Source organism: Melitaea cinxia, chromosome 3 (genome assembly GCF_905220565.1).
Source record: "Melitaea cinxia chromosome 3, ilMelCinx1.1, whole genome shotgun sequence".
NCBI classification, from domain to species: Eukaryota; Metazoa; Arthropoda; class Insecta; order Lepidoptera; family Nymphalidae; genus Melitaea; species Melitaea cinxia.
In genome coordinates, this window is record NC_059396.1 from 13,722,411 (window position 1) to 13,735,397 (window position 12,987).

The 12,987-nt window shown below is 32.3% G+C and overlaps 1 protein-coding gene across 1 annotated transcript in view; it reads right to left on the reverse strand.

Moving 5' to 3' along the window:
• Window positions 1-12,987, reverse strand: part of LOC123669538 — a 29,249-nt gene that overhangs the window by 2,393 nt on the left and 13,869 nt on the right. The window contains exons 2-4 of the mRNA XM_045603140.1: window positions 4,751-4,905; window positions 1,621-1,846; window positions 240-504 (exon numbers count right to left, since the gene is read on the reverse strand). Of these exons, the coding sequence (XP_045459096.1) occupies window positions 240-504; window positions 1,621-1,846; window positions 4,751-4,905 (646 nt within the window). The remainder of the gene's footprint in view (window positions 1-239; window positions 505-1,620; window positions 1,847-4,750; window positions 4,906-12,987) is intronic.

Sequence of the window (12,987 nt, forward strand, 5' to 3'; positions counted from 1 at the left end):
ATTGTCGGTCGCGTAATTTACAGGTATTTGTACCTTTACAAAACTTTCTCCAAACTATTGATTCAAAATATCTTTCTTATTACCATAATTTACTGTATTAAACATCTCCATTAGTGCCATCCAACAATACATATATAGATTATAAACCCGAAAGACCTTGACCAAGATATAGTTAATCATTTATTGTTGAAAGTGAAAAGATTGGCGTACTTTTTGCGTCTATCTTTTTAGTCACTTACCGGCGAGTACTATGAGTGAGAATTGGCAAGTTCTCTTGAACGATCACGTAAGTAGCGACGGTTGTGTCGTTGACCTCGGATCCGCATTCATCGTGATGTATTCGGAGTATATAGGCGTCTTGAGCACTATTTGGATTTCCTTGAATAGAACATCTTTCTGGACCACCGTCTACGGCTTCCACGGCTATGCGCCCACCAAAGTATGGTCCTGTAGATACTTCAACTTCACTAGCATGAGGGAGACATTGGGTTGCTCGTGCTGAGACTAAAATCATTTTAGAAAACAATTAGCAGTAATCACACTAATTTAAAGCGCAAATACGAGTCGGACTCGCGCACGAAATGTTCCGTACTATTATAAAAACGGTAAAAAAATTAGTCTGTTCTATGAGATTTGTTTTATTTTAATTTCATTATTTAGTAAGTCAATATATAATTCAATATTCTGTGAATATTTCAAGCGTCTACCTGTTGCCGTTATCAATATGGAACAAAAACAAGCAAAAATAATGTTTGTTGTATGGGGTCCTTAAATAGGGAGGTCCCTTAATTTTTTTTTTTTTTTTTACTATCTACTTGTTGTTGTAGTGGCAACATAAATATTTATTTATTTATTATTTAACAACATTTTTAAAAATTTAAACTCTCTAGCTATCACGGTTCATGAGTGACACCTGGTGACAGACGGACGGACAGCGGAGTCTTAGTAATAGGGTCCCGTTATACCCTTTGGGCACGGAACCCTAAAAGTAAAAACAAAACATTCAAAGTAGCGTGTCATATTTTTGCATTTTTTTATATTCATTATCAAGTTGAGTTTCTGCTAAAATAATTGTGAATTTTTTTTACACATACGATATATATTGTCTTTCTAGGATATATACATTTATATCCTAAAGAGACGTTTAATTTTACCAACCCACGCAATTGCTTGATCGGTCTAAAGAGTGTCGAAAAGAAACTTTTCCATATCTATAACTTTACATTTTGTATTGCAAAAAATTATGTAAATGTAGAGGTCGTGATTTTTTTATATTAAAATGGATTTCTCCAAATTGAGAAGCGATTATGAATGTAAAAAGTGGTATTTAGAGTTAATAAATTGCTAATAATCTGGTCACTATGGAACGCTTTCACTCGATCGTAAAATTACTATTCAATGCACTTACAGGTGGATACTAGCAAAAAACACTAAATAAAATACCTGATAGAAATCTGAAACCATATTGTAACACGAAAGTCCCTTGTTGTGTTTGTATTTAACAGATTTTTTTGGACATACCTACATATTCTAAAAATAGTATATTATATAAGGCTTAATTTATTGCCTCTCGCTAGTATCTATCGTAAATAATCTAGAACTTATTACAAAACCCCTTACATCCTTTAGTAGGAACAATAATAATCTTCGATCCAATAGAGTGTGGATCTGCAAGATCTCGAGCATCTCGTCTCACAGGTCGAACTTCAAATGAGTATGTAGTGGCCATTCGTAGACCCGTGATGTACGTCGTGTATGTTCTACCTCTTTTCCCAATTGGCACCTTGTTGGTTGTTGTTTCTACTGTCATCCTTGCTGACCTTTCGTCTTCAAAATTATCGACCACCTGTTCATTCAAATGTTTTATGAATTGCTTACAACATCCGTTCAATCATATTTTTCTTAACTAACATCGCTACATAAAAATTACGTAGGAAAAGCCTAGTACGAGAACTACCTATTACTATTACTACGGCAATTGAGAACAAAAACTGAAAGCTAATATTTTATACATATCTATACTTATATTACAAAGTATATTATATGAGTATATAAGGGGAAGTTTGAAAATAGCACCCGTGACAGAGAAAATGAGGAGCAATAGGTTAGCGTGGTATGGGCATGTAATGAGGAGGGATGACCGCTATGTCGGTAAAAGAATGTTAGGGATGAATGTCGAAGGACGAAGAGCGATCGGCAGACCGAAAAAGCGATGGATGGATTGTGTGAGTGAGGATATGAGAAAGAAAGGAGTAAGCACTGAAGTGACGAATAATAGAGAGGAATGGAAGAGGAAAACATGTTGTGCCGACCCTACATAAGTGGGATAAGGGCAGGAAGATGATGATGATGACTTATATTAAAAAGCTGAAAAACGTATCTATACTTATAAAGCTTTTTTGTTTGTTAAAACGCGCTAAACTCTGGAAGGTTTTAATTGAAAAAAATATTTTTATGTTTAAGGCTATAGGCAATTTTTTTCTTGAAATTACGCTTGTGATAGCGCGGGGCACAGCTAGTTATAATATATTTGTGTCTTGTTGTTTATAACTGGTTTACATTCTATACGAGAAGAAATATATAAGTATAACTTTCCAAATTTTACTGAATCACCTCCTATGACAGAATTAATTTACATAAATTATTTAAAAAAGTTAAGTGAAGTAGAGATTTAAAAAATATAGTTATTTTTTACTAATATTATAACGCTGAAGAGTTTCTTTAACATAACAAACTAATTTGTTTGAACAGGCTAATCTCAGGATCTACTGGTTTGAATTGACAAATTACGTTAGCCCACAAAAAAAGTGCTGTATACCTTTGACCAGGCCCATCTTGGGTTATGTATTTCGATGTGTTGAATCCGTATTTGGAGCCCCTTTGGTCCCCAGAGCACTTTTTTTTATGGGCCTGGGTCAATTTTGTGTTGGGCAGGTCCAATTACCAAGGAATTATATAGGCTATATAACATTTTCGTACATTAACCTCGAATAACAGTACAGAAACCTCGGGACATAGTATTCCATATTTTTATTAAGCATTTTTAGATAATGACACAAGCTACAACTATAACAAAATAAAAAAAGAGTTCGTTTATAAATAGTTCCAAAACTTATTGCCTACAAAAAGTACCTACTATAAATACAAGTGAATTATGAGCTATATCAAGCATATAGAGTACCGTTTACTGTTACATGGCTTGGTTGTTTTATATACTTATGTTATAAAATAAAAACAAAACATGTTCTAGTTTAAGATTTAATGATGAAAGTATATCTAACCATTTTTCCTTTTTTTAAATTTAATTATAAGTGTTATTTCAATCGTTCCAATCAAACTCCGTCATTTCTCTTTTTCATCCTACGTGACATCGGTTTAATCGACCGTGCCCTATTGGCACAACTAAACACCAATCCAATAAATGAGCAGTAAAAAGTTCTAGTTCCTTACAACTTTTTTATTTATTTCACATTGTTATAAAGAACCTCCGGCAGACAAAAAAATACAATTTCAATAGGGCATAGTAAATTAGAATAAAAAAACTTTCTTTTTAAGGGAGATTTTAGAACAATGCGCGAAAAATCAGATAAACAATGGGCTTTATTTAAAAGGTAGGTCGCACGTCATGGAGTTATGGTCACGGTATGGCGCGCGCGTCAATTATACCCCGTTTGGAGGCAGTCGTGCCAGTCATCAGAGCAAACCGAGGGCTTTGATTCAATTTGTACCTACATATTCGTATATTTACAAAATATAGTCTTATATGTAATAATATACCTATTTATGAAATGGTCAAAACACTTTTGAAAAAAAAAAATTTTTTTTTACTTTACATACACAAAATTAACCTTAATTTGAACGAAATAAGATGAGAATTCTGTCATAAGGGTTAAAGCTTAATGTAAACTTTTATTTATTTCATTTTAAGTATTCCAATAACTCCTTCTAACATCGAAATATGACCTGAAAAATTTCAGGTTCCTTTAAATAGCCACTCATCAAAATCGTTGATTTTCTCTGTTGTGGCAAATATTTTCTCATTTATACCCGATATATGCGTTTAGGTTCTAATTAAAGACAATTAATTATAATCAAAATTACTTGTTAATTCCAAAAGAACACGAAAATGGGTCTTCTATTAATATGGGTGTGTTTTCAGGGCCTTTGTTACTGATTGTTGACAATGTTCTGAGATACCTATAACAGTATCAAAGAGATAAGAGAAGAGTTTATGTAACAATTAATCATGACTTGATCGGTTACAGATATTCCTATAATCTAAATCCAAAAGTTTTTGTTTATTAGTTGGCAAAAATTAGACTATAAGGACCTATTTTTCTTGTGCTCATAGAGCTTATTATAAACATAGGGGTCATTCGAGTATTACGTAAACATCGAAGTGGAGTGGGGGGGCTCCATGTTTTACATTATTTTTGATGACACGGAGGCCGGGGGGGGTCTACATAGTGGTTACGTCAGCAATATTTATTTATTACAATGTTTACGTAAGCATAGGGAGAGGAGTAGAGTTCTGCAGTTTTTTTCTGTCTAGGTGGAGAAGGGGTTTAAAAATTACTAAAATTCTGGTTACGTAGGTAATACTTGAATGACCCTTATGCACGAGTCAAACTTTATCAGCAACTGAACGAGAAATTAAAAGAAAACCTCAGATTTATTTTTAGTAACTCTACTCTTATTAACAATTCCTTATGACACAAGGTTAAGTTAATAAGCAATATAATATATTTACTTTGGTTCTGCATCGATATTGACCCCAGGCCTGCAACTCGCAGTAATGTATTTGGAATGCCAATATTTTCTTAGGGTCCTCCTCTTCACTCTTCCCGTACTCCCATCGTAGCCGCACATCACGGAAGTCAGGCTCGCCTATTAAGTGCAGCACTTCTAAAAAAAAAAACAAAATTCAAAATCAAAAATGACTTTATTAAAATATTTTAGAATCGTAACTACAAATTAATGAATGAAGCTACTACCAATTCGAAGTGTAGATTCTGCAAAGAAAAATTAACAAGAAACTTAAATAATAATTATTTATAACGAAATAAAATATAGCCTATCTTTCAAGTTGGATCAAACTTCACACGGTGTGCAAATTTGATTAAAATCGGTTAAGTAGTTTAGGAGTAAATCGCGGACAAACAACGTGAGGCGTAATTTATATATATTAAGATTACAATTTGTTTTACTTCTTTATATTCACGTGTATTACTTTTTTCATTGCGGTTAACATGGTCGGTATTTTTATGTCGAGTTCTGACTCACGTGAAAATATGAAATTGTACCAATTTCAGATATCATTCAGGTTTATCTTTTGCTTAAGCTTAGATATTTTGTCATAAGAAAATTAAGGTCAAATTATTGACTTTTAAAGATCGCAAGAACTAATCCTGAGCTTACAAGAGTTTTCAATAGCTTTTAAAAGAAACTTGTAAAAGTTAACATTAATTTCTCGAGAGCGTCGCTCTACCGTTTTTCCTTAAGGGCGTACCCTATCTGAATGACCTCGCGCGTTTCAACTAGGGACACGATATCGAATCCGATACTTTACTCATATCGCTATCTTTTGATTCGATACTAGTATTTAGAAATTCGATACTTCCTTTCGATACTTAGTACTAATATCAGTACTTAGCATCAAGTATCGATTCCATAAAAAGAAAAAATAAACGAGCAACTAACTCGTAAATACCAATTTAACGCCTCTGCTTAATAGGTTTTCTGAACTGAACGTAATTTAATAAAACATAAAAATAAATAAACGCACTTCACTACTGCCAATATGACGGCAAACGATGAAACGGAATGGACATGGACCTTTTGGCTGCGCTGTTTACATTCTGTGGTAGACATTTTGTTTTTCGATTGTCATTTGTCAATATATCAGTCATCATCAACATCATCATACTTTCTACTGGATTTGACGATTTTGATAATTCTTCTTTTGTTGGAAAGGGGATATCCCTAGTTTAGTACCATGATAAGGAAACCAGGATATGATGATGGAATCCCTGAGAAATCGAGGGAAACTCTCGAAAATCCGCAATAACTTTTTACTGGATGTACCGATTTTGATAATTTTTAATTTAATCAAAAGCTGACGTTTATCATGTGGTCACATTTAAATTTTATCGAGATCTGATAACTACTTTTTGAGTAATCATTGATAACGCGTAGTTATTTGACTAATTGTTCGTCGATCTACGTTGTATTACTTGTCGATGTAATTGAAGTCGATTTTTTTTCGTTTGTCCGCAAACACAATTATTATGTTTATCTCTTCTCCATAATGTGTTTAGTAGAAATAAAACCTTTTTTTGTATCTAAGTTGTTTATTTTTATTTTCATTGTGGTCCATTAATGAATCACAACAGGTCTCATTCATGGTCTGCGCGCCTCTGTTGTGGATGTGAATTAATTTAAAGTAATAGGGAAACTCAAAATTTATTCGATACTTACTCATATCGATACTTGAGTTTCGATGCTATTACTAATTTGATACTTTTGTTTCGATACCGATACTATATCGATATCGATACTTATCGTTGCGATATCGTGTCCCTAGTTTCAACTCGCTTGACCGCCCCCTTACCGCTCTTCACCTGACAAATTTTACGTATTTAAGCGCGTGAGGTATAATACGACATCTAGCGGATTTGTTGCGTATTATTACAACGCGCAGTCATCAATCGATTTTATAGGCCGAGAGTTGATAACGCAAACAGATTAAAATACCTAAATATATTTTATTTATAATTCACTTTGAAATATATGTGAATACTAACTTTGCAAATTATTTAAATACGCTACAGAGTTAATTTGCAATTAGGGATGGACTAAAAAGAAATACTAGATAAAAAATATATATATAAAATATAGATAGAATAAATTTAAAAAAAAATCCTACTCTTTTTAACCGACTTCAAAAAAGGAGGAGGACCGTATATATTTTTTTATGTATGTTCGGGGATAACTTCGTCGTTTATCGACCGATTTTGATAATTCTTTTTTTGTTGGAAAGGAGATATCTTAGGTGTGGTACCGTGATAAGTAAACTAGGATCTGATGATGGGATCCCAGAGAAATCGAGGAAAACTCGAAAATCCGCATAACTTTTTAGTGTACCGATTTTGACAATTTTTGATTTAATCGAAAGCCGATGTTTATCATGTGATCACATTTAAATTTCATCGAGATCTGATTACAACTTTTGGAGTAATCTTTGATAATGCGTATTTACTTGACTAATTTTTTGTCTACCTGCGTTTTATTACTTGTCGATATAACTGAAGTCGGTTTTTTTCGTTTGCCTGCAAACACAATTATTATATTGAGTACACATGATTAAACATACACTCATTGATTTAAAATTGTGATTTTTATTTTTAAATATGAATCGGTTACATTTTTGCTTTTATTTGAGTATATTTCTTAAATAATGTGTTCGGATCAATCAGTTCTGGAAGTATGCAGTCAATATAGAATTTTGTCAACTTTTGTTTTATTTCCTTCTGCCAAAAATTATCGTCTTTATTAATAATTTCGATTCTAAGCGATTCATTTTCACTGCCCCATACCGCATATATACATTTTTTGCTTTGTGTTACATGTAATTGACCTTGAATTTGGTAATACCAATTTTTGTTAATGTGGTATTGACCATTCTTATTTATTTTCCAGACGGTTATTTTTTTCTTCCTAATAGCTTCGTCTATGCCGATTCTATGCGCTGTAATGGGACATTTCACCTCAATGAGATGACATTGTTTGCCTATAACCTTGTGATTGTGGCCGTATGTATTTTCAGTGAAACTAGGCAAATTTATAGCTGACAACACTTCTTCAAGTTGTGACCGGCCACATCCTATTGCGATGGTACCAGCTACTCCACATGCATTCAAATTTAAATAATTGTCTTCACAGATATCATTTTCGATTGTAAGAGTTACGTTATACATTTTACACTGAAAAGTAAATAATGATATCAGACTATTTTGATTTTCTCCTGTTAGTATTATATCATTCGATGAATACGCTAGATGGTCATGTTTACAAAAGTTGAGTAATTTTTTGCGTGAATTGAGATATGGCCACAATCTTCCTTCCGACGTGTTTATCGGATATAATTTCTTCCGGTTCCGTAGTAACAGTATACTGAAATTAAAAAAATAACTGAATCGAGAACAAAAAGTTGAACACATATTTTATTTGTTTACCAGAAAGAAAATGTGAAAGGTAAAATAATACAGTGATAACTAAAATGGAAATACCTCTTTTTCTTCACTTTCTAATCCCTGACAATAGGTTGAATTAAACCCATTAGTTGACTCTGCAAACTTATTCTTTATGTGCCATAGGGGTAATTAAATCTAGACCTTGTGGCACTTTTTTGAAGGTAGTCCTAGAAAAAAATATACATTTACTAAGATAATAACATATTTATTAATTAATAAATTGATAATAATAACAATAATAATAATAATAAGATAAATTACATTAAACTAAAAAAAAAAGCCTTAAGTATATATACATTATAACTAAAAAATATTACTAAAAGGAGTCCCTTTAGGCAAGGTTCCGAAGATACTGGCAGCGTTCCCTCTTTGAATAGCTAGACTAATTCTTTGTCCGAAGTAGCTGCCAGCTCTTCGGTCTCCTGTGACGTCGAATAACCTTTTTGCTATTTCCTTAGAAAGTCTTATAGCGCTAGGACCCCATGGACCAAGGGTCTCGACACCAAATGGGACAAAATCATATTCGGAGCCTAGACCCCTGTATTTGTCCGCTTTTGTTTTTTCAGCCGCTTCACAAGCCGCACCAGCTCTGTTGTTGGTTCCATGTAGATAAAATATAACATATTTTACATTTTGTACACATTGAATTAAGATAACACAAAGACACATATCTACACACACATCCACGCAAACAAATACTAGTACACTTATTGCTGCATTTTTTTTTTTTGGTACTATATAGGTATGTTTGACACACTAAAACATACATTCATAATTAATATACATATACAAATACTTTATTCGTCGATTCTAAGTAGGTCTGTCATTTCATTAGGTAGTATGAATAAAGACAAAAAGAATACACAATATAACATACATACATACTTAATTACATACACACATACATATAACACACAAAACTTATACTATTACGTAATCGATGCCTACGATTGAAATGTCACTTCCTGGCTAGGTACTCATTTTTCATTTAAACTAATCCTAAGTAAAAAAAGGAAATTAAAAGAAATAAATAAAAACCGACTGCATAAAAACTGAAAAGAAAGATAAACAAGTCCAGTACTCAATCTAGATTCCTATACTGAGTACTGGACTTGATTTTAAATCACTCAAAGCGATTTAAGCAGTCGGGTTCACATACCGATTTACTTTTTTTATAACCGCACCAAGTCCGCAAAGCCCGGCAAAGCCCAGTCAGGAAGTGTCTAATAATGCGGTGTGACTCTTAGCCTATTTTACTTACTGTGTGCCATCGCAAGTTCGAAGTTGACAATTTTCTGAAGTTAAATCTTGGTTTTCTATATTTCCATCGAGTTGTTGTAGTACCTGTCTTTTTCTTTGAGCTCTGTAAATAAAATAATAAGATAATTATTTATATTGTAAATTTTCCTATGCGCATAAATTGTTTAGCGTAATTGATATTATATTAATTTTATTAATACGTTCTATTACGTATATATTATTCTATACGTATTGTAATAAACTTACAATACAATATAAAATTACGATAAAAAATCAGTACGTAATTAAGTACTTACACTGCGATTTTTATTTCCGTGAGCCTTTGTTGCTGATATCATTTCACTTTTGATACTTTCGGCATATTCAATTTGCACAAGTAAACAAATAGGTAGTTATTTCGTCCTTTCGCTCGCTTATAAAACTAAATAAAAGTATTTGCACAAGCAAATAAGTAAATGCGTCCTTTCGTTCACTTGTAAAACTAAAGTGTCTACAGTGTCCTATCACACAAATGTCAAAATTGTGGGGTCAATAAAAATAAAATAATAAACAATAAATGCGCGCGCGTCGCATCAAACGACACAAGATCCTCATACAACGGCCGAGAGGCGAATGTTCCTCGTCGCCCGCGCAGACACCCGCTTGCTCGGTTTACTTACGAAATTCAATATTACAGATTTCTCAAAAATTATCTATTTAATTGAAAAATTGGCAGACAGTATTGAAGAGTAATGCATTATTCACTACTGGTTAAAGTTTCATGTCTATGCGTTGCATAATTAGCGAGTTTATACGGATTTTAGACCGAGAAAAGCGTTCACGAAAAATTCATTTTCTCGTGATAAGGTAAATTTTTCAATATATCAGTAGACACTATTACAGATCAATTATCAAGCTAAAATATTGTCTTTAGAACTTTATTGTTTATTCAACGTTCAAGCATACTATAAGGAATGTAAAAACAGTAAATTCGGCCGGGTAGCCCCTTAAGTGAAAAATCTTGTCGTCTATTAACACCGTTATGCTGGTAGTGCTTTATCTAAGTCCATTTCTGTAATTGGTTTCCTAAGCCCCCGAGACGCGGTTGGATGCTCCAATGCAACGATCCGCGCGTACCATTAACCCAATGACTTGATCACTCGGCTGGTCTTCAATAACCAAGTAATATGACCGATGTAATGAGATACTACGGACTCATTTATTATAAACTAGAAAATATACAGGTAGGTACTTCGCTCTGAGAAGAAATAACTTCATGTAGCTAAGTATGTTTCGCAAACGAAAGTAAGAAGAAAATATATATAGTGCGCAATACCTAATATTAGTTATATTACATAACTAGCTGTGTTCGCGACTGCGCCCGCGTGAAATTTAACAAAAAAGCTATTTTTCAGTTCGCAGAGTTATAAAATAAATAAATTTCTAAAATAAAAGTAGCCCAAGTTACTCCTTATTACATCAGCTATCTGCCAGTGAAAATCCCGTCAAAATCAGTCCAGCCGTTTCAGAGATTAGCCAAAACAAACAGACAGACAGACAGACAAAAATTGTAAAAAATGTTATTTTGGTATATGTACCTATACATCCACATGCATTTAGAAAAAAGCGGTTATTTTAATATTACAAACAGACACTCCAATTTTATTTATTTGTATAAATATGTATAGATATACATTAAAAGTAAGTAGTTACTTTTTCAATGTTTCAATTTTCAGGCACTACAAGATGTTGGCTTCAAAATTACTTCAACATTTTAAAAAAACTTCGGTAGAATTCGGTAGAGTTAGAGACGGTTAAAACAATTTTCTTCTATAACTATTATAATTAATTATATGTAACAGATATTAATTTACAGATTTTATTAAACAAATAAAAATATTTTTGGTATCATTTACAGCCAAGCCGTAAAGATATCATTGGATGTTTTAAGTTGACCCACAATAATATTTTTTGTCTCTACAAGTTTTATTTAAAGTGTTAGTAATCAGTTATATATTGTTTTGTATATACGTTATAAAGTTTTAACTGATTGTACCTAACTACTACTGTAACAATTTTTTGAGTAATTTTTTTTTATGAACTTACGATAAGTTATAAAATAATAATAAATATTTTATACGCTACCATTGAACTAGAATCTTAGAGTACTTATCTACTACAATCTAAGGTATAATTTACAAATATTTACAAATATTGACTACAAAATTACATATCTAGAAGTACGGTATTTGTGGTATTTGTTATACATTGAAACATTTAATATAATAATTGTGTTTGCAAGCAAACGAAAAAAAAACCGACTTCAATAATATCGACAAGTAAGACAACGTAGGTAGACGAAAAAATAGTCAAGTAAATACGCATTATCAAAGATTACTCATAAAGTTGTTCATGAACGACGGAGTTATCCCCGAACATACATAAATATATATATACATATATATATACTAGCTGACTCGGCAAACGTTGTCTTGCCGCTAAACGCTATTTAAAAATAGGAGTTGGTGGTAGAAAAGTAAAAATTTAGGATTGTATGTATTTTTCAAAGCCAAATCATAATAAAATAAAAAATAAATAATTTATCTAAAAATTAAAAAAAATTTTTAGTGGTGGACTACCCTTAACATTTAGGGGGATGAAAAATAAATGTTGTTCGATTCTCAGACCTACCCAATATGCACACAAAATTTCATGAGAATCGGTCAAGCCGTTTCGGAGGAGTTTAACTACAAACACCGCGACACGAGAATTTTATATATTAAATATACGGTCGAATTGAGTAGCCTCCTCCTTTTTTGTAGTCGGTTAAGAAAATCATAATAATTTGCCTACCGATCTATGCCTGTAGGCGCTTTTGAATAGCAGCCCTCAATGTAGTACAATATAAAGTAGATGCATATCACTCGCGGTAATAAGAAATGTACCCATCTATGTAGTACGATAAAGTGCTTGATTGCACTTTTTTCCTTGTAACGGTACCATGTTTGTTGGGAAAAAGAGAAATGTAAATATAAATTTATATTTATACGTCTTTCGAAACAAGTTGTAATCAGTATAATTAGTGACAGATTAAGTAATTTAATATGGATTAATTCTATTTGGACTTTATTCGTTTTTTTTTTTAATGCCATCAATAATGATTTTAAAAACGTGCAGTACATAATATATGTATACTATTTTTTTAAATATATGTATATGGTTAGTTTTTATTTTCATTATAATTCTTCTGTCAAAATTAGTAAACAAATACCTATCATACATTAGCATATAACTGTCCCCACGATTTACAAAAGCCTCGAAATGGATTGTGATCTCAATAACATTTCACTGTAAAGGTATACGTACGTAAATGTTCATAATTTTTGTTGGATACCGGATGCGACCTCGCGCGAGAGGAAGTAGATACAGGAAATAATGAAAAATTTAAATAATTCGTTCATCCAACTTCACAAAAAAAAAAATAAACAAGCGAAAT